Source organism: Biomphalaria glabrata, chromosome 13 (genome assembly GCF_947242115.1).
Source record: "Biomphalaria glabrata chromosome 13, xgBioGlab47.1, whole genome shotgun sequence".
NCBI classification, from domain to species: domain Eukaryota; kingdom Metazoa; phylum Mollusca; class Gastropoda; family Planorbidae; genus Biomphalaria; species Biomphalaria glabrata.
Genome location: NC_074723.1, coordinates 3,884,783 through 3,912,500, shown reverse-complemented (window position 1 = coordinate 3,912,500; position 27,718 = coordinate 3,884,783). Strand labels below are relative to the sequence as shown.

General features: G+C 38.1%; 2 protein-coding genes across 2 annotated transcripts in view; both read left to right on the top strand.

The window, feature by feature from the left end:
* Window positions 1–5,201, top strand: part of LOC106079929 (endoglucanase E-4-like) — a 34,406-nt gene extending 29,205 nt beyond the window's left edge. The window contains exons 9-11 of the mRNA XM_056007452.1: window positions 434–599; window positions 1,662–1,852; window positions 2,787–5,201. Of these exons, the coding sequence (XP_055863427.1) occupies window positions 434–599; window positions 1,662–1,852; window positions 2,787–2,818 (389 nt within the window). The 3' untranslated portion in view covers window positions 2,819–5,201. The remainder of the gene's footprint in view (window positions 1–433; window positions 600–1,661; window positions 1,853–2,786) is intronic.
* Window positions 5,202–11,491: 6,290 nt separating this feature from the next.
* LOC106069910 (tubulin beta-4B chain) lies at window positions 11,492–23,522 on the top strand. Its single transcript, XM_056007453.1, has 5 exons — window positions 11,492–11,651; window positions 20,159–20,495; window positions 20,969–21,096; window positions 21,325–21,888; window positions 22,843–23,522. The coding sequence occupies exons 1-5, from the start codon at window positions 11,595–11,597 to the stop codon at window positions 23,092–23,094; spliced, it is 1,338 nt and encodes a 445-aa protein (XP_055863428.1). The 5' UTR covers window positions 11,492–11,594; the 3' UTR covers window positions 23,095–23,522.
* Window positions 23,523–27,718: the final 4,196 nt, after the last annotated feature.

Genomic DNA, 27,718 nt, shown 5'->3' with positions numbered 1-27,718 from the left:
ACATTCTAACTACTTTGCTAGGGATGTGCTTATGACTATAGAAGATTGTATAGTTATGTTTTCTTTGTTTCAAACTTACTTTAAAGCGGTGACTTATAAATGGGGACTAATTCAGCTTATACCATCACTTCAGTCAAGTAAAATTTCTTTCCCTTGTTCAAGATACCAAACAAAATAATTAATTCCCAATAATTAATAAACTAATTGTTTTTTTTTATTATTATAATTAATTCTTGTGTTGTTAGGTAAAGAAATAATTGCGCAAAATTTCAGCTAGATGCGAATTTGGGTGTCGGAAAACTAATGTGTACAAACTTTTTACCAGACAGTCAGAGTGACTTGATATAAGCTTTGTAACAAAAAAAAAAATACACACTATCGGATGTTTGAACCATTTATTGACTGCAGTTCTATTGACCTTCTCCATCTCCAGCAAACATGGCCTTCCTTTCTTTGGTGGCAGCCGATTTAAACGTCCAGAAAAAGGCCTACAGGCAATGGGCTAAGCAGCAGATCCACTACATGCTTGGGGACGCTGGGCGTAGCTACGTCATAGGTTTTGGTCAAGATCCACCAACCAGGCCGCATCATGCTTCAAGGTAAGAATCTTGAATGGGTAGATTAGGCTCTGAAACAGTAGCTTGGTTTACTAGTTTGTCTTTTATGCAAGTGCGTTGAATCTAATCTATTGCTACGCCCCTGACACAATAGGTATTGATGCTTCTGGAGGGGCGGGATGGAGGAGGGGTTGTGCGGTGGCTGAGGAGTTAGGCCCTGCCGTAGGATACAAGACGACAGTGGTGGATTCTATATGCTGGAATCAGGAACTCCTGATAGGTTAATATAATTGACATAAGTTATTTGTGTTACTCGTTGACTCAACCTTAAAACTGAATTCGCTGATGACAGATTGCCAACTCTGATTCATAGATTCACTGATTCATAGATTCACTGATTCATTGATTCACTGATTCATTGATTCATAGATTCAATGTCAAAGTAGTAACGCTTCATGCAAACTTGACATTTTTGAGGTGTTCTAGATCCACCATTCGCTTTTCCGACAATGTTAGAAATAATAGAACCACAAATACTGGTTTTCCTTGTAGCTCTGATAATTTATCAAGATGTTCTTACAAAATGTAAAGATTGTTCTAGAATATATTTTAGAAAAAGAAAACTATAATTGTCCAATAATAGCACCGATTGATCTGTTGCCACTTCTGCACTTTTGTGTCATCAAATATTGCGTTCAATTATAGTATTCAAGTGTGAGGATGTAGGATATCTGCCTGGTCGTGAGGTATGCGTTCGGTCGTTTCGATGTTCCCGGGTTCAAACCCTGCCCGCTGCCATTCCCCGTCCTCCTGCGGGAGTTTTGGACTAGGAAGTAGATTATTTTCATCTCTGAAGGAACATCCGAAACATGTAAAACATTTTTAAGGATGTTTTATTTCCCCCCCCCCCCCAAAAAAAAAAACAACAACAACCTGGAAATCTAAAAATCTAGACCATGTAGATGGTAGTTTTAAATGATAACATGTCAATGCCCTAGCACTAATAGTGTTAAATTACACGTTTAGATAGAAGAAGAGGTGGGGGGTTGGTAGGAACGCCCTGCGGAATCAAAGACATTTTATCACATGACTTAATCTCATCAGCTCTTGTCGCCCTGCGCCCCACGACTGTAGCTGGGCGGACTACAACAAGCCCGGACCCAATTCGCACACTTTATACGGGGCGCTGGTCGGAGGACCGGGGCGCAACGACGAATATGTGGACTCCCGAGACGATTACATACACAATGAGGTGGGCTGCGAATACAACGGCGGCTTCCAGTCCGCTGTAGCAGGTGGGTGTCTCTGACTGAAAGAGTAGGTAAAGTATAATTTAGTCGATACTCAGTTCTAGATCACAGAACAGAGTTATAAGAGAAACTGTCTTGTAATATTTTGTTACAGTATTATCTTTGTGTCTCTTTTCTCTCCCTGTCTCTTTCCCTATCTCTCTCTCTCTCTCTTGTCTCTCTCTCTTTCCCTGTCTCTCTGTCTCTTACTGGTCTTTTAAAAGTGAGATTCTGAAAGCAGTGGGCCTATGTATAAAAGTTATGGTTTACAAATGGAAACCTTGTCTATTTATCTCTCTCATTTACTATAAAAAAAAATTGCAAAGATCTTATGTAACAGTTACATAAACAAAAAGTAAACTATTCTTGTAGAATCTGGCTCTCATTACATTATTAATATACTATTATTTGTATATCGTGTCTTCTGCGCTTCTAAATATACACAGTGCCTTTTGTTTCATTCTATTTTGAATACATTCTAGGGGAAAAGTAGTACCTGGACTTAGGAGAGGTACTAATTTTTAAATGTTGACTTAAAAGAGTAAAGTTCCTTTCAGTCTTTGCGATCTATGTGCAGAAGATGTAAAAGTTATCTGTTTCCATGGCCCATAATTAACGAGGATGTCATGTGAACAGCACAACGACCAATTTCCAATTGTCAGGTGCCCTTTACAGTTGGGTGGACTCTTAAAAAAATACCGTTACAACCACTTCTATTTCATTGTTATATGTAGCCTTTACAACCACTTCTATTTCATTGTTATATGTAGCCGTTACAACCACTTCTATTTCATTGTTATATGTAGCCGTTACAACCACTTCTATTTCATTGTTATATGTAGCCTTTACAAACCACTTTTTTCATTGTTACTTGTAGCCATTAAAACCTAAAACCACCTTTGTAAGTATGTAAAGCGTATGTTTTGTTTTACACCTGTAGCATTACGTAACCTGGAGTTGTCACCCTCGTGATGAGATGTGAAGCATAATACCTTTGTATGGAACAACATTGTACCTCAAACCCTGACATGTAACAGCGTGACTCCTTGAGCCTGGACCTGTTAACACTCGGAGCATAGTCCAGTTACAAATGTAGATTAAAAACATGTTAAATTAAATTAATCAGATGACAAGAGAAGACAAAACAGGATTACCAATTACGTTGTGGTTGTGAGATTAATGAATCAATGTGTATTAATTACCGGTATATTGGTATTTGATAGTGGTATCCCTTACTTTGAATATTACTAATAACATTGGAGATTTGCATCAAAATGGCTGATATGTATAAATCGCTAGCTATTTTTGGGTTGTTCTAGCGTACAGAATATAGGCAGTATTGATTAGCCATGTATTTTAAAATGTGTATGATAATATTTGTGCAAATTATAGCATTGTAGAATCAAGCTTTTAAGCCTTTTGGCTTGTAGAACAAAGCAGTTTCTATTTTTTTGGTTGGCAGCAGTATATTTCAATACAGCGACAATGATATTGTTTCATTTAGCTATTTGATGAGCAGTCTCTCCTAATTAGTCCTAATCATCTTTACATTTTATTACGTTGCATTTCTTTTCGTTACTTTATATCGCCTCCACATTTCTGCATATAGCTTTCTCTTCGTTTTCTATGTCAGTGTAATTAATTTCTTAAATAACGTGCACACTATTTTAAAATAAAAAAATAAAACAAAGGGGAGACTATTAGCTTTAAAGTGTAACGTGAAACTTGAGAAGTAATCATTGGGGGAATTACTGCGTTTAAAAGTTACCTCACAAATTCCTTGAAAAGGAACGACATTGTTCTGTTATTTTTACAATGCTTATTTCAACTCTGTTTGTTTGTCTGGTACAATTTTTTTTCACGAGTGTTGTTACCTGTGGTTGACTTGTAGCACCAAGCTGCTGGTAGACAGCGAGACCGTTGTTGGCGTAATGTATCTCAACTATTAACCTTGGTTAGGCCAATAATAGAATATGCATCCTCTTTTTGGGACCCCTCAACTCAAGAGAACATTAAGAAACTGGAACAGACACAAAATAGAGCAGTGAGATTCATAACAAACGAATATTCACATTTGACTAGAGCAGCACCTTTAGTTAAATCACTAAATTTAGAAAGCCTTCAGGACAGAAGACTTAAAAGTGAAGTAGCAATTATACATACAACACTGAACCATAATCTTCAAATACAAAAACAGAATTTAATAAAATACTCAGAAAGACACAAAGATAAAGGTACATTCCTCGTCCCATATTCTAGGACAAATTTGTACAAATACTCCTTCTTCCCTAGTGCTATTAGACCATGAAATGGATTGCCTGAGCTAGCCAGGAAAACCAGTGACTTGGCAGAATTTAAGTCATTGGTTAATATGCATGACTGAATGCATGACGCATAGGACGTAATCGTCTTTTTTGAAGTAACGTCTATATTATATAAGATAAGATAAGATACTAAAACTCGAAATAACTTGAATAAGTTCCAATACTAAATAACTATTTATAATAAAACAAAATCAACTCTATAAGACATAAAATAAATGTACTAGACTTTCCGTAATAATATTCTTTAAAGAAATCTAACTCACTCACAATAGCCCAACCTTTCAGTCTCATGTTCTGGAGTCGTCTCTTCTTAGTCACGACAACGCCACCTATGTTGCATCATTTACAACCAATCGTTAACCTCTTCCCACCGTCACCATGGATACACACACGCACGCACGCACTCCATAACAACGCTATTTCTCGAATCAAGTAACAACTCTTACTAACAAAACGTAAATTAATCGAAACATAAGAGATTATTATTTTTGTTTGCTTGATATCGAAAAAGGGAAAATAAAACTTACAGTATTGAGAAGCATGTTTTATGTAAAGTTATTCCCCCTTAGATGACGTTTGTTTGTTTTCTTATTTTTTTTTTTTTATTTGCTTGTTATTTATTTATTCTTATTTGATTTCATGTGAAAACTTGACAAGAGAATGTATAATTATTGAACTGTAGATAATTAGAAGCAACTCTTCGGATTTGGGAGAACTGAAAGAGAGGAAGAAAGACTGAGAAAAAAGAAAGGTTTTCGTGTGTTTGTGTTATTGTGTGTGGGTGTGTGAAAGTGAGACTAATAGAAAGTGAGACTTTAATGTATACAACATGTCACTGTACTTACGATGTATTACTGTTTGAAGTTCACTATGTCATAATTGGAATTTTTAGTCCACAGCTAATGTTCAGATTGACAAGAATACATATGATTTAAACAAAGATATGCAGTATTGTCTTTTCTAGTTTCTATACACACCTCGACACGTTGTGTGGTGATTTTAATAATAATTTATAGAATGGGGGGGGGGAGTTCCAGATCATTAGTCCATGTGTTGAAAAAAAGTTCTCAAAGAAAAAAATAAACTCTGACTATAAACTGTACATTTCTAGCTTGTTTTTTTTTTTTTTTTTTTTTGACAAAATAAAATAGAGTCCCTACTAAAACCTAGAAGTAGATTCAGATTAATTCTTTAAAAAAAAAAAAAAGGTCGATCAGAGCCCACCTACGAGTTTATGTAAAAACACAAACTCCCTTTATAACTTGAAACTTTAAAAGATGTAGGCTAATTGTTACACATTTTCTTCGGCTCCATTGCGGTTTATATACTTGACTTCTATTAGCAGACATGTATGACCAGTTGAGAAAGCTTAAAACAGTGTCGCGTGACAAAAGCCTGGTGCCTGTGATTTGAGATCGTTTGACGTATTCTTCCCCTGTGCTCTTATTTACCGCTGGTTGTTGTGTTGTGTGCCCTTTCCTTCTTGTGTCTGACACAGGTAGATTGTTGGCATTGGAGATAAGCCTCGTAAATGACTACGCGTCCTGACAAGTTTTGTATAAGGCCAACAGAATGTAATGTAAGCCTAACATATCGATCTAACATTGATTTATTGGAAATGGGCGATAATATGCAGGTCTATATTTATTTCTGTAAACTATTTGCCAAATTGCCAAAATATCAAGCCTCCATTTTTAGGGGGGGGGGGTGGGGGGTTGCAGACGACAGTTAAAATGTTAAACCATATAGAGTAATTTATGCTATTCAACACCTATAGGTCAAAACTCAAAGTTTGACTTTGACAGCGCATTATTTGATAATGGTTTGACATAGAAAAGAAAATGAAGTATCAAAATCTTCTTTAGTTCAAGATGAATAAGGATAACTACTTATATCTGTACCCCTAACCTAAATTTGTTATTATATTTAAGGTCAAAGAGACCATGTATCTTCATTTAATTCAAACAAATTTTTTCACACTTTATTTGATTCCAAACACCAAAAAGTATTCCAAACAGTCTCTATATTTTGGCATCAATAAACTCAGATTTGAATTATAAATTAATATTAACTAAATTTTAAGATCCCCAGGCATAGACCCTCACATGAAATAATAAAGATGTTTTCGAATTATGCATAAATACGAACACAAAAATAAAAATTTGAACACACTTATTCTACCAAAATTAGGTCACTGGGATAGCGAGCACTGCATACACCCGTAGACTTATTTTATGCTTGCATCATTAGATGTGTGTTAAATGTTTGTGTTTTGTTGTTGTTGTTTTTTTTTGTTAAATCATTTAATAAATTTCTAATACAGATGATCTCTTGTAGTACTATACCACAGCCTTAATAGCTGAATCTTCTATATTCTCTCCATATAAATCTAGATCTATCTAGTAGGTCTAGATCTATAGGCATTTAACTTCATTCAATGTACCAAGCTCACTCCAAGCATTTGGCCTTTTATTTTATTTTTTTTAAAACAATCAACAAACAAACAAATATAATATTAGATCATTAACATTGATGTCTAAAACTGGTTGTTTGGAATAAATTTTGGTATTACATTTTTTTTTATGGAATCAAACAACTTGGCTTATGAATCAAATCAGCTCCAAAAACAGAATACATTTTGATGGACTCATTAACATAGACCAAAAAATATAGTCTTAACCCTAGGAAGAGGTAAAGTCATCGTGGTATATAAGAAAAAAACAACAACCCTGACTTGAAATTCTTTTTTCTTACATAAAAAGACATCTAAATGAAAGGAAATTGGGTCAGAATCATTGCATGCTAGTTTCATATTAAATATTAAAATAAAGATGTAATGACCACAAAAACAGCGAGTTGTACGGATTCATGTAATGTCCAGAATAAATAAATTACTCTAGAAAATGTAACTCTCAAAACGAAATTTCTTTAAAAAAAAAAGTAAATTTGCAATTAGAATTATAGGCTATGAGTGTGAAAAAAAATTTTTGATACTTTTCTAACAATACCAATACCAATATACAAGACATCATGGGCTTGGCGGCCAATGGGTTAATGTAGAAGATCTAGACAACTCAAGAAAACATTAAGAAATTGGAACAGACACAAAACAGAGGAGTGAGATTCATTAACAAACGAATATTCACAGTTGATTAAAGCAACACCTTTGGTAAAATCACTAAATTTAGAGAGCCTTCAGAATAGAAGACTCAAAAGTAAAGTAGCAATTATACATAAAACACTGAGCCATAATCTTCAAATACAAAAACATAATTTAATAAAATACTCAGCAAGACACAAAGATAAAGGCACATTCCTCGCCACATATGCTAGGACAAATTTGTACAAGTACTCCTTCTTCCCTAGTGCTATTAGAGAATGAAAATGGTTGCCTGAGTCAGCCAAGAAAATCAATGACTTTGTAGAATTTAAGTCATGATTAACATGCATGATTAGATTGACCTAGGAACCCGCCCACGCGTAGGACCTTATCATCTTCTTTTTTTTTTTTTTTTGAAGTAACGCCCGTATTGCGTAAGATAAAATAATAAGATTAATTTTTTTAAATATGGCACTTTTTAAAGTCAACTAATCCAACTCACCCTTGGATGCGTATTAATTAACTTGATACAAAACTTTAAATAAAGTTCAAAATTCTATTTTTTTTAAAGTAAATAAAATATATTTTTATTAACAATTATTTTCATGCTAAGTGTAGACATACAGACACAGACGCAGACACACACACACACACAAACACACGCACACACAAAACAACGAATCAAATTATAATGTGTCTAAAGATTTGTAAAATATCTCTCAAACAACTATAGGCTCCTTTTGCCATTCAATATTCACACTTCCTTGCTTTTCCCGATTTCATCAACCGCCCCCCCCCCCTTTTTTTTTTAAATACTGTATATTCTGTTATTCTTTCTAAAAACTACATACACACACTCACACACAATGCTGAGATAGTATTATTTTCTAATTCTATCCGTAGCGTACTAGTTGCATGTCTTTCAGTTGATAAAGCTAACCAGCCATTGATTTGTTTTAAAGCTACGTTACCATAGTTTGTAACACTGTAAGTTACCATAGTTGGTAACACTGTAAGTTACCATAGTTGGTAACACTATAAGTTACCATAGTTGGTAACACTATAAGCCATTCACTAAGTGTTTCCAAAGCTGGCAACACTTTGGAGCTGAAGAAAAATACATGTAAAAAAAGGGATTGTCAAGGCCGGCCTTAAGCATAAGCAAACTATGTAGTCGCCAATTGCTTCGATTTGTTGGGGGACTCGAGCAGGACTCTCTAACACTTTTGTTAGAAAAGAAATAGCCAAACTTGTCCTCAATGTTATTGTTGGGTTTAGTTTTTTATTATAAATTGCAAAATGTTTTTAAAATTTTTTTGGTGTATATTTTTATTTTTCTATTTCATTTGGGGGCAACCAAAATCTCTTCGCCTAGGGCTCCAATCATCTAAGGCTGGCCCTGCTTAAAGGCTGCGCCTCCCTCACTCGGATGTTTCTTCACAAATGAAGATTATGTCGTCCTAGTCCAAGCTTCCTGTGATTGGACCAAGGGCGCACTGGTTATATCGGCATTTGGGCAAATGCCCGGTGGGCCAGTACCCAAATGGGCCGGTAGAGCAACCGAAAGGGCCGCATCTATGCCACTATGGCAGGTATGAAATTGTTCTTTTATACTCTTATAAAAAGGCCCACTGAGTGTTGTGTTTAAAAACAAATCTTTCATAGACTCTACAATGTAATACCATTTTAATTTAAAACATTTTCCGAAATAATGTAATAGCTTTCATAAGTAGACAGTGCTACTAGTAGGCTTCATCCTTTTAGGGCCTACATACTTAGCGATTAAAAAGCAACATAAGGTCTATATTTCTTATAAAGATACAGATTTCACAGTATGCATACATACCGCTACATTATCAAACTTAACATGATGATTTTAAGGACAGGCAGACCTAGAAATGGATGCCCATCATATGATATAGAATTTGTGGGCCGAATTGCATAGAAATGCCCAGGCCGATTTTGACACTCAGTCCGCCCCTGGATTGGACGCTGGTAGGGTTTGAACTCGGGACCATCGAGTCCATACCACACGACCATGCGGCATGCTACAAAAAGCTAGTATAACAACCCAGTGTAATGTCAAAACTATTTCATTATTCTGTTACATTTACCCTACATCGTATTCTCGATGAAGGAAAAATAAATCCTCAATGAGGTCCTGAGAGTTATAATTCTCCCCCTTCCTCCGCACCCTCCCTGTTGCGCTCCTGCTTTTAACCCAGTTTTTAAAACTCTGCTATGTGCCAAAAAGATACACCCCAACCTGCTCCCACCACAACGCACGCACACACAGCCACCTGTATTTAGAGTGATCGTTTCGTCAATGGTTAACCTGTCGTCTGTGACGCTATCGATCTGTATTTATTTCACCCTGTCTCCTTAGCGCTCGGACAATTAGAGATCGATCAAAACAAAATCGATTACCGATATATCATTATTTGGATTTTTAATTTTTTCTTTCTAGAATAATAAATAAAGTTTGAATGAATAATTTACATCTTCAGAAATTCTCAATAGTGAATATGTGCTACATATAAGAATAAATAAATAAATAGGCATATAGGCATAGTAGTAATTAATTATTTTGTTGTATATAGCAGAAAGTAATTAGCGGTTCATGCATGTTAATCATACAACTGGATTAACCTAGGAACAAGCGTAAGGTGTAATCATCTTCTTATCTGAAGTAACGTCTATATTTCATAAGATGTATAATCTATATTTCATAAGAAAAAAAGTGTCAAAATGTAATACAAGTTCCCCTTTCAGACCTTGTGATCCATAGGACAGATGATGTAAAAGTTTTTTTTTCTCCCATTTCACATGCTCGGATCAAGTTGAAACTTTCCATAATTATTCATTGTACATGACAAGACATGAAATAACCAGAAAAATTAATCAATTAGTTAATTCATTAGTGGCGATCAATTATTTTGTTTGATATCGAAATAAGGGGAATAAATGCTGCTTAATGAGAGATGTGGGTGTATATATGAGTTTAATCCTCTTATTACATTTTGACACCGAGAGGACATGAGAGAGCTGGGAAGCCATTAAAAAACTAGCAAGAGACCGTGGAGAGTGGCGTGTTTTTACTGAGGCCCTTTGTTCCATGAGGAACTCAAAAGAAAGATTATAATTATTACATTGTACACATTTTTTCTCCCACTTCCCATTCTCGGATCAAGTTGAAATTTTGCCGAATTATTCCGAATTAGTCGATGAGAATACACGAATCAATAAAAAAAAATAACCAATTAGTTAATTAATTAGAATTAATTAATTGTGTTTTATATAGCAGAAAGGTAGCAAAATCCTGCCATTTTCAGATGTGGCAGTAATTAGCAGTTCTTTTACTTAGATAAGACTTTTTATTTTAAAATATCTTTTTTTTTTCTTTGCTTGTTAGTTTTCCCTTCGAGTGTCTTTAAATGGTGTTACTGTTGTCAATTGTGAATATTTGTTTGTTATTAATCAAGGCTCCCCATCCGTCACTAACGATCAACCAGTACATTTTTGTTATGCAGCAGAAATTCTTCACTTAGTGAAGGTAGTAAATTGAATGAGATTCAGCATAAGTTTTTTCTTCAGATGTTGCAGACTTGGTTTGTGTCATTCAACAAGTTAGGCATTCCAGAGTGATGACCCTTGAAAATAGAAATCTAATTGGCAAGATCTTGGTTCATATAATATAAGATTTTGAAAAGCTATGCAGATATGGCAGGGCATTACTGATGCCTATAAATAGCGAACAGTGTTCTTAATCTTTTTAAAATAAAATATTAAATCCATTCGGTTTTGAAATTATCGTAACTTGTAAAACTGCTGATTAAAACATTTAGACTTTTGGTTTGTGTTGTTTTGTCAATGTCAGTGTTTTTTTTTTTGTTTGTTTTTTTTATTGTAGCGCTGAAGCAAATAATAGATCTACACTCATTCAAACGCAAACAATAAAACGCCCAATCTATTTATTTATTCAAGAGACTCGTGTTCAAATCCAGCCATCGGCCAGGTGAATGTGTCTAAACAACGCACGCCACACAAAACCACTGGCTGTGTCGAGTCAAGCGGCCTGCCCTAACGACAACACAGTATCCAACAACAAAAGATTCGCGCCAGTCAGCTTTCTTAGTTGGGTCCTGTTGACAACCCGTCACCCACAGTAACCGCGTCGTGGGCCTACGTCGCGGTGCATACTGGGTACGGCGTATATAAGGGTATGCTGGAACTGACCGTGTTAGTTTCAGGTGGTCTTACTTAGATCGAAACGACAGACATTTTTTTTACATACCAGCCTTTACATTAAATCCATTATATCAAAATGCGTGAGATCGTACATCTTCAGGCTGGACAATGTGGTAACCAGATCGGTGCCAAGGTAAGGCTATATATTTAGCTTGTGTAGTCGGTGTATTTTTTTAAATATTTTAAATCTACAGCATATAAGAGTATGTGACATAAAAATAAATCTATTACCTTTCTTATCGAACAGGTGTACTTTATTGTGGCTTAAGTAGACCTTTAAAAGTACTGTAGATCTTAATTGAGAATAACTAGTTCATAAATACAGTAGTGCTTATTTTGGTAGATTTATTTAATACGTAGATTATTAAGTGTTAATTACGGGGTTCGATTGCTTTGTTGTGGTGATGTGTGACTAAGTTTGAATCGATACTGCCACCGGTAACATGTCCGTACCTGTAGCCTTTGCCTAGCAACGGTGTGTGAGTCAGACATTTTTTTTCTCTCCTCACTTCGATCTTAGCCGTTGTGTGCAGTGGGTTTAAGTTTCACGGCTACATCTAGATCTAGACTGACACGTACACACGTAGGCTATTGTATGAATACGTGTGTCACAGATTGACTGTGACTTTCTTTGCGAAATAAAACGGAGTTTGATATTTGATTAGATGGTTTTCCCACCCCAAACTCTTAGCAGGGATAGGCTATCTCTGATCTACAGCAGTGTTAGTGGGCAATTTCCGCAATGAGCGTCAATATTTACAAACTGCACTGTTGCCAGATTGGCTTGGTTGGTTACCGATAAATTAGATATATACCACTCAAACCAAAAAATAAAATAAAATGAGTTCTCTTTTGTTGCCAACTATAAAATATAGTTCTGAAAAAGTTCGATAGCGTTTGAAAATGTAGATCTATTTTATTTAAACAACCCATACATTTACTAGATCTAGTGCAAATTATAGAGCAAATGTAGATTATTTCTAGATCTTTTTTTTTGTAATGATTTTTTTGTCTATACTCTTAAGAATTAATATGTCTTAATAAAATGTTATGGATCTGTCTTTGTGTTTTGTTTTTCTTATTTCTATTATATGTTGATGCATTATTTCTTTAGCACGTACTGGTATGTTTATTATTAAAATTGGATTTTTTTTTTTTTTTGACAAGAGTATAGAAGACTTGCGCCAACAATTACTGGCACAAAAATCAATAGTTTCAGATAGATGTAGATAAGACTTATAGGCTAGTAGGCCAATTACTGTATGTAAGGGGCAAACTTGGAGATGTCTGACATGGCTAAACACATGTGCCCCATTCTGCTGTTAGGGGTTAGCATGGGCTCAATTAAGGGGCACTGATGAAACCCATGTGGGGCCAGTAAGAGGGGTGATCATTGAGGGGCCTGAAAGTGCTTAATTTATGGGCACCATCTGGGGAACGAACATTGACCCAAAACAGGTGCCCTTAGGGTTGAGCTTGGGCTCAGATAGTGGCACAGATTGAGAAAGCTGAAAGAGCTGTAACTCATGGGCTCTATTTGGGGGATGAAAATTGGCCCAAACAATAGGGGTCCTTAAGGGTGAGTTTGGGCTCAGATAGGGTCCCAGATGAATTCAGGATAAAAGCCATGCGGGGCCAGTAAGAGGGGCGAACATTGAGGGTTAAACACATGGGACCCATTTAGCGATTAATGTTAGATTAAAAGGGTGCCCTGAAAGGTGAGCCTTGGCTCAGATAGGGGGGTCGGATGAATTTCGGATAAAACCAAGTAAGAGCGTCGAACATTGAGGGGCCTGCGAGTGCTAAAAACATGGCCCCCATTTTGGATCATCGTTGTTCAAATGGGGGTCCTTAAAGGGCGATTGTGGGCACTATCATGGGGCCCAGATGGAGCCCTAGTGGAGGCCAGTAAGGAGCAAACTTCAAGGGGCCTCAAAGGGCTAAACACAATGGCCCTAATCGAAGGCATACGTTGACCCAAGCAGGCCCTTAGGAGTGAGCTTGGGCTCAGGGGGCCCAGATGAAACCCTTTTAGGGACAGTAAGGGGGCAAACATTGAGAAGCCTAAAAGTGCTATAACTCATGGGCTCCATTTGGGGGATGAAAATTGGCACAAAAACAGGGGTCCTAAATGGTGAGTCTGTGCTCAGTTAGGGGGCCCAATGAAGGCCTGATAAAACCGGTGGGGACAGTAAGAGGGGCGAACATTGAGGGGTCTGAAAGGGCTAAACACATGTGACCCATTTAGGGATTAATGTTGGCCCGAAAGGGTGGTCCCATCAATTTTTAGATTTATGGCTGCTTGGTGGATGTCTTTTCCCAATGTGAATAGGGTCTGAACTGGGGTTTTTTAGAACAATTTATTTCCATTTTCCACATACGGGTAAAGAACAAAATCGTGACGAGGTCACGTTGGATTTCCGCCTTGAGAGCTGCAGCGGATATCCCGGTCTGCCAGATTAGCAGGTCATCAGCGAAGAGCAGAGATCAACATTTCAATCGTTCTATCAAATCGTTTATATAGACTAAGAAAAGCGTACATGATAATGATGAGCCCTGCGGTAAACCTTGCTCAAGTATTCTTTTGCGAGACACGCTAGATCCGTACGTAGCGCGACTGGACTGTCCTGTCTGTTAGGAAGTTTTTAGTCACCGATACATATTTGAGCATACTCCGAGGTTCATTCATTTTAGCAGTAATCCTTGTCTCCAAACTCTGTCATAGGCTTAAGATCTAAAAATACTGACAGTGTCAATTCGCCCTTGCGTCTTACCGTACCTCTCGGGAAACCGTCAGCTACTGACTGCATAAACACCATCGCTTGATCATTTGCACTTTTATGTTGCCTGAACCCGCCCTGTTCAGGTGCGATGATTTTGCTTTCTTCCAAGTACCACATGAGTCTTCTGTTTATCACTCTTGCAGCTATTTTCCCTACAAACGATGTTAGGGATATTGGTCTATAGCTGTCAGGTCGGTCGGCCGCCTTTCCTATCGTGGACTATCGTGGCCACTTTCCAGGCCTTTGGTAATTTCCCTTACGTCCAGGTCCGATTGAGCAAGTCGCATAATTTACTTTGCACTTTTTAATTATAATTTCCCGACAAAGTAGGGCATACTTAGGCTATATATAATGTGTATAAAAGTACCGGACTTATTTAAGTGAAGGTCCTGAATAGCATTTTTGTTGTGGTCTCTATCTTCTTCAGCATTAGTAGTTCTAAAAGTATGCCATATTTGCAGAGAAAGAGAGTACTTTAACATTTATTTTCCATCACAAAAAATCAGCAGATTATTATAATTCTTGCATAATTTGTGCATATGTTAAATTTAAGAGATTTTTTTCACGCCATTGTTTTTGGCGGCGCTATTTTGCTCCCGCTATTTTGTCGGGGAGCCGCCACCGACACATACACGCTCTCATATTTAGGGCCCGTAAATATTTCCGATCGTGTAAATCAGGGGTGGGCAACCTTTTTGTATCGAGGGCCGCATTAACAAAATTTTTGGAATGGGGGGCCGCATATATATATATATATATATATATATATATATATATATATATATATATATATATATATATATATATATATATATATATATATATATATATATATATATATGTATATATATGTATGTATATGTGTGTGTGTGTGTGTGTACTTACAACTTAGAAAAATACGCTAGTTAACTGTATAATGTCTTTTAATTCATATTTATACTGTATTATACATTCACTTTTCCTTTTTTTTCACATTCCAAATTGAGGAGTTAGCAATTTCTGAAACCAATTTAACGATTATTTTTTAAATTTGCTATTGTCTTTTCATATTGCAACATTTCACCACAAATGTACAGTTGTACTTAATGTGAGGAATTTAACTATTTACACTCGTGCGTAATGTTCCTGAATTGTGGAACTAGCTTTCTAGTTGTTATACTTGTGACTGCTGTCAAATTATAGTCATTCACCATCGACCTGTGATTACACTTGTTTATTTTCCACAAGAAAAATACTTGTTCACATATGTATGTGTACCCAAATAATTTGTAGGGAAATTTAGAATTATTTTAAATAGATTAGCATTTTTATACGTATATACTGTAGGTACACATAATTTCTGTAGGTATTCGCGGGCCGCATAAAACACTTCAGCGGGCCGCATGTGGCCCGCGGGCCGTAATTTGCCCACCCCTGGTGTAAATTCTTTATCAACGTCTAATAGAACAGAACAAATAAAGTATATGTCATAGAAACCCAAATCTTTTTTTTTTCGTAGACCCCTTGGAAGTCTTCGTGGACCTCTTTGGGAAGAATGAAGGGTCATAATGTAATAGGGATTAATTATGGACACCTCACACGAATGGCGAAGTGGGGGGGGGGTGAAACCCCGAAAAAAAAAGCCTGAGTTTGGGCCAACGTTCATCCCCTGAATGGAGCCCGTGTATTTAGCCCTTTCAGGCCCCTCAATGTCTGCCTCCATCACTGGCCTTATGTGGGTTTCAACAGGGTGTTATCTGGGACCCCTGACTGAACACAGACTCACCCTAACGGCCCCCATTCATCCTCCAAATAAGCCCATCTCTTTGCCCCCATCACTGGCCCCACGTAGGTTTCATCAGGGCTTTATCTGGGCCCTCCGATTAAAGACAGTCTCATCCCTAATGGCCCCCATTCATCCTCCGAAAAAGGCCCGTGTTTAGCCCTTTCAGGCCACTCAATGTTTACACTCATCACTGGCCCCTTATGGGTTTCAGCAGGGTGTTATCTGGGCCCCCTAATTGAGCACAGACTCACCCATTCATCTTCTAAATGAGGCCCATTTGATTAACTCTTCAGACAACTCAATGTTTGGCCCACACTGGCCCCATGAAGGTTCCCTCAAGGCTTCACCTGGGCCTTCTAACTTAGCCCAGGGCGTCCATTTGGACCAATGTTCATCCCCCAAATGGGGCCCATGTGTTTAGCCCTTACAGGCCCCTTATTGTTTGCCCCATACTAGCCCCAAGAGGGATCATTCAGGGCTTCATCTAGGCCCCCTGATCCTTAATCCTTAAGGTCCCTGTTTGAGCTTTCATTAATTGCCCCCAAAGGGCCAAGTACTTTCCCTTACTGGCCCCATACAGGTTTCATAAGGGGATTTACTGGGCCCCCCTAACTGAGCCCAGACTTATCCCTTAGGGCCCCCATGAGGATTCTATCAGGGCTTCATCTGGGCCCGTAACTGAGCCCAGACTTATCCCTAAGGGCCCCCATTTGGACTAATGTTCATCCCCCAGATGGGCCCCAAATGGGTTTCATATGGGGATTTTCTGGGCCCCCTGACTGAGCCCAGATTCAGCCCCGTTTGGGCCAATGTTCAACCTCCAAATGGTGCCCATGTGGTTAGTCCTTACAGGCCCGTCAACGTTTGTCCTATACTAGCCTCATTAGGTTTCCATCAGGGCTTCATCAGGGCCCCCTGATTGCGCCCGTTTGGGCCAACGTTCATCCCCCAAATGAGGCCCATGTGTATAGCCCTTTTACGCCCCTCAGTGTTTGCCCCACAATGGCTCTATGAGGGTTCCAATAGGGTTTCATCTGGGCCCCATAACTGATCCCAGACTCAGCCCTAAGGACGCCCATTTGGGCCAATGTTCATCCCCCAAGTGGGGCCCATGTGGTTAGCCCTTACAGGCCCATCAACGTTTGCCCTATACTAGCCCAATTAGGTTTCCATCGGGGCTTCATCTGGGCCCCCTGATTGCGCCTGTTTGGGCCAACTTTCATCCCCCAAATGAGGCCCATGTGTATAGCCCTTTCAGGCCCCTCAGTGTTTGCCCCCCAATGGCTCTTGGAGTGTTCCAATAAGGCTTCATCTGGGCACCTGAATTGAGACCAGACTCAGCCATAAGGGCCCCCATTTGGTTGAATGCTCAACTCCCTTTCAGGCCCCTCAATGTGAGCCCTACACTAGCTCTATGAAGGTTCCATCAGGGCTTCTCTGGGCCCCCAAACTGAGCCTAGACTCAGCCCTAAGGATTCCCATTTGGGCTAATGTTCGCCTCCCAAATGAGGCCCATGTGTTCAGCCCTTTCAGGCCCCTAAATGTTAGCCCCACACTGACTCCATGAGGGTTCCATCAGGGCTTCATCTTAGCCCCCAAACTGAGACCAGACTCAGCCCTTAGGGCCCTCATTTGGGGCAATGTTCATCCCCAAATGGGGCCCATGTAGTTAGCCCTTTCATGCCTCTTAACATTTGCCCCATAATAGCCCCATTAGGGTTTCTATCTGGGCTTTATCTGGGCCCCTTCATTGTGCCTAGACTCGATCTTTAAGGGCCATGTTTGGGCTTTCATTAATTGCCCCCAAAGGGCCAATTATCTTTCGCCCTGTTGGGGCCCACAAGTCCTTCCTCTTACAGGCTTCACAAGGGTTTCACAAAGGGATTTTCTGGGCCCCCTGACTGAGCCCAGACTCAGCCCTATAGGCGCCTGTTTGGGCCAATGTTCCTCCCCCAAATGGGGCCCATGTGGTTAGTATGAGCTGGACCAGTTGGGGCCCTTACAAGGCCCAAAACCTTTGCTACAAAAAAACAGGGATCCACTCATCCAGCGTTGAAAAAAAAAACGATGCTAAATATTGTCTATTGAGATTTTAATAGGCCCGAAGTCTAAAAGAAATATGGTCACAATAATAATGTCCGTTTCAAGTAAATGTTGACAGCACCATAGGTGAAATAAAAATATAATGTCGTATTTTACTTATTTCAACATTATTCTAGACAGACATACAAGAAATGCTGCAGTAGTCCTAGATTTATTTAAATACATTATTGATCTCAACATTATTTTATTTAAATGGTAATCAAAATATTACTAAATAGATCTATTTAAAATTTAATCATTAATCTCTATATAGACCAAGATGAAGTTGTATTTAAATTCAGTTCTTATCACACACACACTAACACACACACACAATCTACACCTATTATCTAGTCATAGTCTATATCAAATATTGCTCTCTTACATCTGTCTAAAATAATGTTTTTCCTCATCTAGATCAACTACTGTACCGGTATGTAATTATTATACTTATAATTTAATGTTGACTTCATTAACATTTGACTAGATAGACGTCCCGGTATGCGTACAGCTATTTAAATTCAATTTTAATCTCAACTTTAACTTAGAAATATTACATGTTGACAGCACATTAAATTTTAATCCAAAAATTCTGCCCCTAGACCTAGTCTATATCAAATACAAATGCCACATCTAAATCCACTATTTTTTCTGCAATCATTGTAATCAAGGTGTAATTACTAAGAATATATTTATTAATTATATAATAATATACTATTCTATCCTCCCCCTATTCAAAACTACTGCTAGTAATAGTGTATATTCTTAGTTGTTTATTCAATCTACATAGCTATCCGTATTTACGGTCGGTATTTTATATAGGTCTGTGAGCTCTATTATTTCTATTAGTTTATTTTCTCTCTCTTCCTATCCGTGATTGAAGTCGGTATTTAAAAAACAACTAGGTTATTCCCCCTTTTGATAATGCTTTTGGTCTTGATCCTGCTCCTTGACAACGCAGAAAAAATGGCCAGGAGTGTAAATACCGACGCTCAATGCGGATATTGCCGTTAGTGTATCTGAGACTTCATTTTCCTAAATTATAAGATCTGTTATAAACATTTCACTCTCATCCATATAAGACCAAAAAATATATATAAAAGTCTAGTTCGACTCCTTCTTCACCAATCACCACGAAGAATACAAAGTCATTAATTAGTTTTAAACTATTTGTATTTATATTAAAACTTGAGATAATATTTTCTTCGTGTAAACTACTGGTTGCTAAGGGAAAATAAACATATGCGGTGATGGTTGCTAAGGGCTTATTACATATGGTTACTAAATGACAGACTACAAAGTCGAATGCTTGTTTTTGAAAGTAAATCAAACATTAAAACATTGTTATAATGTTTATTCTAAATGTTATAATGTAATTTCAACCAATGGTTGCTAAGGACTAAAGCCCCTTTGTGTGTCATCTATATACCTAATGACACTCAAGGTTGCTAAGGACTAAAGCCCCTTTGTGTGTCATCTATATACTTATATGACACTCAAGGTTGCTAAGGGCTAAAGCCCCTTTGTGTGTCATCTATATACTTATATGACACCCAAGGTTGCTAAGGGCTAAAGCCCCTTTGTGTGTCATTTATATACCTATCTGACACTCAAGGTTGCTAAGGGCTAAAGTCCCTTTGTGTGTCATTTATATACATATATGACACTCACGGTTGCTAAGGACTGAAGGCCTATGAGCATGTCAAGTTTATGTTTTGTTTTTATATTTCAAACTTACTGTTTCTGATTTTTATATAAATATTTCTAAATAAAACTTTTGGGAAGCATTCTATTGACTGGCAAAGGTAACATTAGGTGTTATAGACTGGCAAAGGTAGCATTAGGTGTTACAGACTGGCAAAGTTAACATTAGGTGTTATAGAAATAAAAACTAATGTTGGCTAAGGGTGATTATACTAATTTATTTTAATTGATTATCTACATGCAAGAGTTTTGGATCTTAATTTTGAAAAAAAAAATGACTTGATTTTATTCACGTCTGCTTCTTAGTTCTGGGAGGTAATCTCCGACGAACACGGCATTGACCCAACCGGCACATACCATGGTGACAGTGACCTCCAACTTGAGAGAATCAACGTGTACTACAATGAGGCCACAGGTGGCAAATACGTGCCCCGTGCAGTCCTGGTGGACCTCGAACCTGGCACCATGGACAGTGTCCGATCTGGACCCTTCGGACAGATCTTCCGCCCAGACAACTTCGTCTTTGGGCAGTCAGGTGCTGGCAACAACTGGGCCAAAGGTCACTACACAGAGGGGGCTGAATTGGTGGACTCAGTCTTGGACGTCGTCAGAAAGGAGGCTGAAGGATGCGATTGTCTTCAGGGTAAGGCATTGTTAACATTCCCTTAGCGCTATATGCAGAATTTATTCAAACAAACACAAACCAAAAGAAGCACGCAGAAAAAAAATTTATAGGAATTCTGAAAGATAAAATCTACATCCCCACCATCTACATCTACACGTTAGCAAGCCTATGATAAATAGGGCCTACAGATACACATAACTGCACACATTGAAAAGAAAGACTGGTTAAGGAAATAGTATTACAGCTACAGCGAAACTAAAGAAGAATACTTAACCCTTTAGATGCGTGTGGTAGTTTAGCCTCTAAACACTAGAATTGTAATTCCATTTTGTATGCACTCTTATAAAAAGCTCAGCACTTTAAGGGTTAATTACACACATACTGCATAACTATCCCGAATACATAAGCAAACAGCACACACAACAATGTAAATAAGATGCGTGTTGTTTAAAATGAGAGTTTGATTTTAAAAAGTTTTGCATATGTTTCAGGATTCCAACTCACACACTCACTCGGTGGTGGCACTGGGTCAGGCATGGGAACACTCCTCATCAGCAAAATCCGTGAGGAATACCCAGACAGAATCATGAACACATTCTCCGTTGTCCCATCCCCCAAAGTAAGTCACATTCAAATTTTACTTACCTAAATAGTTTCAATTAATATGTGTTCTATTAAAACTAATCAAAATCTCAATAACTATGATAGCCTATACATTAAACATGTTGCATAAGATAGTTTTCATTTTTGTTTTGTAAAGATATTATTTATCAAGAAAGATAGGCTTATGAACCTTTGTGAGGATATGTTGAGTCCTAAACAGTTTAGTTTCTCTCTCTCTATGTAGGTATCAGACACAGTCGTTGAACCCTACAACGCTACCCTCTCAGTCCACCAGCTTGTAGAGAACACAGATGAGACATACTGCATTGACAATGAAGCCCTGTATGACATCTGCTTCCGTACCCTCAAGCTGACCACCCCCACTTACGGTGACCTCAACCACCTCGTCAGCGCCACCATGTCTGGCGTGACCACCTGCCTCAGATTCCCCGGCCAGTTGAACGCTGACTTGAGAAAGCTGGCAGTCAACATGGTGCCCTTCCCCCGTCTCCACTTCTTCATGCCCGGCTTCGCTCCCCTTACATCCAGAGGCAGCCAACAGTACAGGGCCCTGACCGTCCCCGAGCTGACCCAGCAGATGTTCGACGCCAAGAACATGATGGCTGCTTGTGACCCACGTCACGGCCGCTACCTCACCGTGGCCGCCATCTTCAGAGGTCGCATGTCCATGAAGGAGGTGGATGAGCAGATGTTGAACGTCCAGAACAAGAACTCCTCCTACTTTGTGGAATGGATCCCCAACAACGTCAAGACAGCCGTCTGCGACATCCCACCACGTGGTCTTAAGGTGAGTCATGGGAAATGGTTAGGCGCTTATGTCTGTACTTCAAATACAGCAGCCAGGAAAACCAATGACTAGGCAGAATTTAGGTCATTGGTTAACTTGCATGACTAGATTGATCTAGGAACACGCGTAGGATGTAATCATCTTTTTTTTTTTTTAAATAACGTCTGTATTTTATAAGATAAGATAAGATATAAAGAATTGAATATGTATTTGTATGACGTTCTTACTTGTAGACAAACTAAAGGCATACATAACATAACAGGAGTTTATAGTATAGAGTTATGCCATTGAAGATATTTATTCCCCCCAAAAAAATGGAGGGGGTAGAGAACCTAAGATACTGACTTAACAAAACAGTAGAACTTTCTGACCCCCCCCCCCACAACCCGCCTTGCCCCACCCCGTTTTTCTTTTACACCCCCCTTCCTTTTAGTTGTTTCGACGATGGTGTCAGTATTTCCAGAGGTTGTAAAAGTTTATGTTTTAAATGTTAACACATATTAGGTATTATTCAGTACGAATAGACACAGAAACTTTGAAGTGAATTTAAAATCGTTTTACAGAACACTTTTCGGCTAATAGGCCCAAATGAGAGATTAATTCTTTTGTCCCCGTTCACTTTCTGTTCCATCTTTTTCTCTCGTCTGCATTATTCTGGCCTTCAGAAGACTAAATATAGAATGATTAAAGCAAGGTTTATGATTTAGATCTTATAGTTTGAATGTGTAACATCACTGACGTAGATGCCTGTGTAACCGTGTGGTCTGTTAATACTTATAAACTGAATTTAATAACGCTAACAATCCAAAACAACGAATAGTCTTCATCTACTATGACCTAATACGCAATGTTAAGTCTCTTGTCCTCAAGTGACAACGTAAAACTTTAAATACACTTCCGTAAAGCTTTAAATACACTTCCGTACATAATGCTAATATGTATCCGTCTTCACAGATGAGCTCAACCTTCATCGGAAACAGCACAGCCATCCAGGAGCTGTTCAAGAGAGTCTCCGAGCAGTTCACAGCCATGTTCCGTCGCAAGGCTTTCCTCCACTGGTACACTGGTGAGGGCATGGACGAGATGGAGTTCACTGAAGCCGAGTCCAACATGAACGACTTGGTCTCAGAGTACCAGCAATACCAGGATGCCACCGCCGAGGAGGAGGGAGAATTCGAAGAGGAGGAAGGAGAGGAAGAGGCATAAACTCATCTGTGGAAATGAAAGAAAGTAACTAATGTCTGAAGATCTTGACACGGTTATGCTCAAAGACCAAACCTCCTGAAACTAAATAGAGAAAATCAAATGATTTATGAAATCCATTAATTGGGCGGAAAGCTTGTGTGTTTATAGTTATATCAATTAGGCTCAATACAATACCACATAAAAGACCAATACCCTCCAAAATCATATTTATTCTTAAACAACATCCTAAAAGAAATTGAACTTTTTTTTTTTGGTCCTCAAACTGTACTTAAAATTTTATTTTGATTTTTATTTTAAAACATGTTTTAAATGTTGACAACTCAGAAATGTAAATTTGTATTTGAAAAAAAAAAATGTACTTGATATTTATTTTGTACTTCAAATAATTTCGATTGTTTGAGCAATAAAAATGTTTTATATAAATTTTTCTTACTTTCTTATCCAATCTTGTCAAGTGTCTGTGCTGTTAAAGTAACTGTTTTTTTTTTGTTGTTGTTGTTTTTTGTGCTTAAGATTTAAATCTATCTGTAAAAATATGGCCATTCCTTTTAATATTTTCCGGTGTCTCTTGGCATTTGAAGGACTAATCAGGCTTACTTGCGTTTCTGTCACTGAGCAAAAGTTGGTAGTTTTCAAAAGGGACACAGTTGAATTGACTTATAATTTTTTACATCAAATATTTAATTTTTTTTTTTTTTATTTTCGTTTGAGATGGGTAGGTGATAAGAGTTAATATTCGGTTGTAGTTTTGTTGCTTCAAACAGATAGTACAACTAAACCGATGTAGAACTTGAAACAAACTTACAACTTCTTTGAAAACAAAACTAAACATAAATTGTATTTATAAATATACACAGATTCAACTTGAAAGTAGAATTAAAGTATGTAGAAATACAAATGAAATATATTTAAACAAAAGGATCTAACTCACTTAAAAAACACACGCCCCTTCTGCCTCACGTCTCTTGAAAGTCTCCTCTTTCTTCAACTTGAATTGCGGCAGACCATCCGAGGTTTCATTAGAAACTCTTCAGCCTATGCAACCAAAACCATCCGCTCTACTTTCATCAAAATTAAATCAGAATCACGCATATTTTCCATAACAGAATGTAAAGCGTAATAAAATAATTAGACTAACATGCATACACTCTTATTTAGAAAGTCATTTCCAATCGCCTACTATTATTATTACTTTACTCTAAATGTAAAACATTAAGAAATATTTGCTAAAAGTCTGGCAACTCCATATCTTGACTTGCGCGGTGTCAGCTTGTGTACCAAGAGTAACATTTTGTTAAAAATATTGACCCTGGAAAAGAAGAGCAATATTTTGTGTACATTGTGCTGGTCTCCTCCTCGTTGCTAACCAACGTATGTTTAAAGTGAATTGAATAGCTAGTAAAACATCATTTTATAAATACATTTTCAAGTCTTAAAATTCTAATTCCATCTTCCAGTGTCTCTGAGTGGTCCTCGCCACACGCTTGTATAGCTCTGAGACCTGGGTTCTCTATAGAAGACATTTAAGATTCCTCTAAAGCTTCCATCAAAGATGTCTGAGCACCATAGTGGGCAATGCTGGAAAGAACATCTTAGAAATAATCACGTTCTGCATGAGGCCAGTGTGGAACGTGTAGAGGCACTACTTATATAAACTGATCCGCCAGTGATATTAAAAACAGGCAGTTCTATAGATAGACAACGATGGCCGGCTGGTCGTGTGGTATACACTTTTGTTTGACTGTAGTTTCAAGTTCTAATCCCACCCATTGTCAACCCAATGCCGTTGTGCAAAAGGCTTGAGTTACGACGTAATAATGTTCAGTTCTGAAGGCCAGGAACCAAATTTTGATTCACGGTGCCCCCGCTGCGGGGAAGAAGAGGAAACCGTGCCTCATATTCTGTTTGACTGCCCCAGACTTGCTGATCTCCGTCTCGACAGGTCTGGGAAACCCAAAATTCTCGACCTGTATGGCGACATTGATGCACTACGCAAGACAGCAGAGTTTCTGTCAAGGGCTTTTGCGAGAGAGGATTTGAGCCTCTCAAGCCCTCACTCTAATGGAGTTTGATGATGATGATGATGATGATGAAGGTCAGAAACCTATTAGTCAAGTCGCAACGAGTTCCTTGTTGTCAAAGAGATCTCTCAGATTGTGTAGTTCAAATTTGTAAGTAGGCCTACTATTTCATTAAAAGTAAAAAAAGTAAAGTTCCCCTTTGAGACCTTGCGATCTATAGGGGCTCCACTATTTCATCAGCGAGGTAAAAATGAGTATTTCTAGTAAACCTACTCGGAGGTTCAGAATTAGACTGCAACCTTAACAAGAATGGAAACATAGGTCAGGATTGAAAGGAAATGTAATTTGACTAGCTTCAACTCTTGACTTCCAGGCACTGCACTCAAAAAAAAATGTACCATAAATTACAAATACATAAAATAATCAGAAAGAGACAAAGATAAAGGCCCCTTAGAACGATGTTCAGCTATGTCTGTGTTGGAGTAGCTCCAGATAGCTAGTCCAACTAACCCCTGTACATGTATTAATGAACTTGTTACATTAGCTTGAATAACGTACAGAAAACATTTTTTAAACAAAATCAACTTTGCCTTTTTTTTTTTAAACAGATATTAATATGTCTATATGTCTAATATGTCTATTTCAATGTAGAAGTATGTAAAAATACAAAGAATATTGTAAGTTGTCAAACGATTTGAAACTAGACTTCAATTCCCTTCAAGACTACTTTCAATACGCGCTGTCACTCGCCTCTGACCTGAATTCTTATTACAGCTCCATTCCAGCACGTGTTTACCTCCCCTCGTCTCCTAATCTGCGATAGTCTTACTCAAGGTTGCTTCAGAATTCACCAGCCAATAAAAGCACGCACGCACAGACCATAGCAATGGGGTTGCCTGAATCAGCCAGAACATAGAAGAGTCTAGATCATGACTAGAATAAAACACTGGTACGCGTGGGCAGGGTTATCTCTGAAGGACATATGCGTAGGACGTTCTTCTTCTTCTTCATTCTCATTTTTTTATGTTGGAGTGTTCATATGACTAGACCAAAACATGAGATGAACTGCGCAGTGGTTTCCACATCAGGGAGCTCTCCATATAGTTTTCTTTCTATTGGGGTGTTTTGGGGCCAGTGTCTTGTACGGGCCTCTTGGTAAAGAGAGCAGTTTTGGGGGACGTGGTCGGCATTTTCTGGTGACACTCCACATGGGCAGATCTCACGTTCCAATTTTGAGCTTCCGGTACATGTGTTGTCGCATTCTGTTGTGTCCGGTCCTAAGTGGAAAGATTAGACGTTGATCTTGTAGGGATAGCTTATATTAAGCATCATCTTTCTTGTGATTTGGATTAGAGCTCGTCCATTTCTCATTTATTTTATTTACGATTAATTTCTTCCTTTCTTCTGGATAGAGTGCAGAGTTTAATTGTGAGTTTGTTCTCCCACTCTTGGCGAGTGTGTCAGCCTTCTCATTTCCTTCTAGTTGTATATGAGCTGGTATCCATTGAATTACAGTTTTTTTTTGTTGTTTTTTTTTTTTGCTGTTGTTGTTGAGCTTTGTAAGTGCATGCTGTTCTGGGATTTTTATATAAGAGGAATCAGAGTTTTGCAAGCTTTGGAGTGTTGTTTTCGCATCGGTGAGAAAGACAATCTGACTGTGTGGGGTACTTGGATGATTTGCTAGCATGGTAGCAGCTAGCGCTAGTGCTTCCCTTTCTGCTCTGTGGCTGTAGGACGTAATTATCTTCCCTTTTGATGGAACGTCTGTAATTTATAAGATAAGATATCATTGTGAATGAGCATTTTATAAAGTAGGCCTAAACATATCTCAAAGCTTTTGGACTGACTAAACAAACCCAATGCTTTGTCACTTTGTGACTAATCATTATTATACATCTAAAATTAAGATACGAACAAACCCGAGGTGGAGAGGTTCTCAAATTATTTGTTGATATCTTGAGCACAAAATTGTGTTCAACATGACCTAGTTATGTCACTTATCGACTCGGTGGGACCAAACTGGAACAGTGATGTCGATGGAAGTTCCAATTCATCAGCCTACTATAAATAACTATCCTCATTCATGCTCTATTAAAGAAGTAACGAACAGCTTTTTCTTAGTCCAAGAAGGCGAGAGAGAGAGGCGACTGAACCTGGTCCTACTTTCAATAACAGTTCAAACAAAAAAAAAAGTCGATGACAAACTGCACTCAACGGTCATGCGCTGTTGTGGACAGACGTAGGTATGCACTTAATGAAATGTTCAAACTATGACAAATAGTATTTGTACTTAGGCCTAAACGAGGTCTTATTTGTAACCAGCATCTGTAAGCATGACTCACTTTCAGAACGAGGTCAATGTGGGCTGAGAGGCTTAAACCGCTTGGCCACCTAACAAGGGGGCTTGAGCTACCTATCAAGGGGACTCGAGTTCGGCACCCTACTCGAGCAGAGTTGTGTTTACTGAGCACCTAAAGGCAGCATGGAAAACATTCTCCCAGATACTCGGATCACTTTCCCCACTGGTCCATTATAAGAGATTGGACTATAACGCACAGAGCATGTTAGGTTATATATTGATTTTATAGTAAAACTAACCAAAT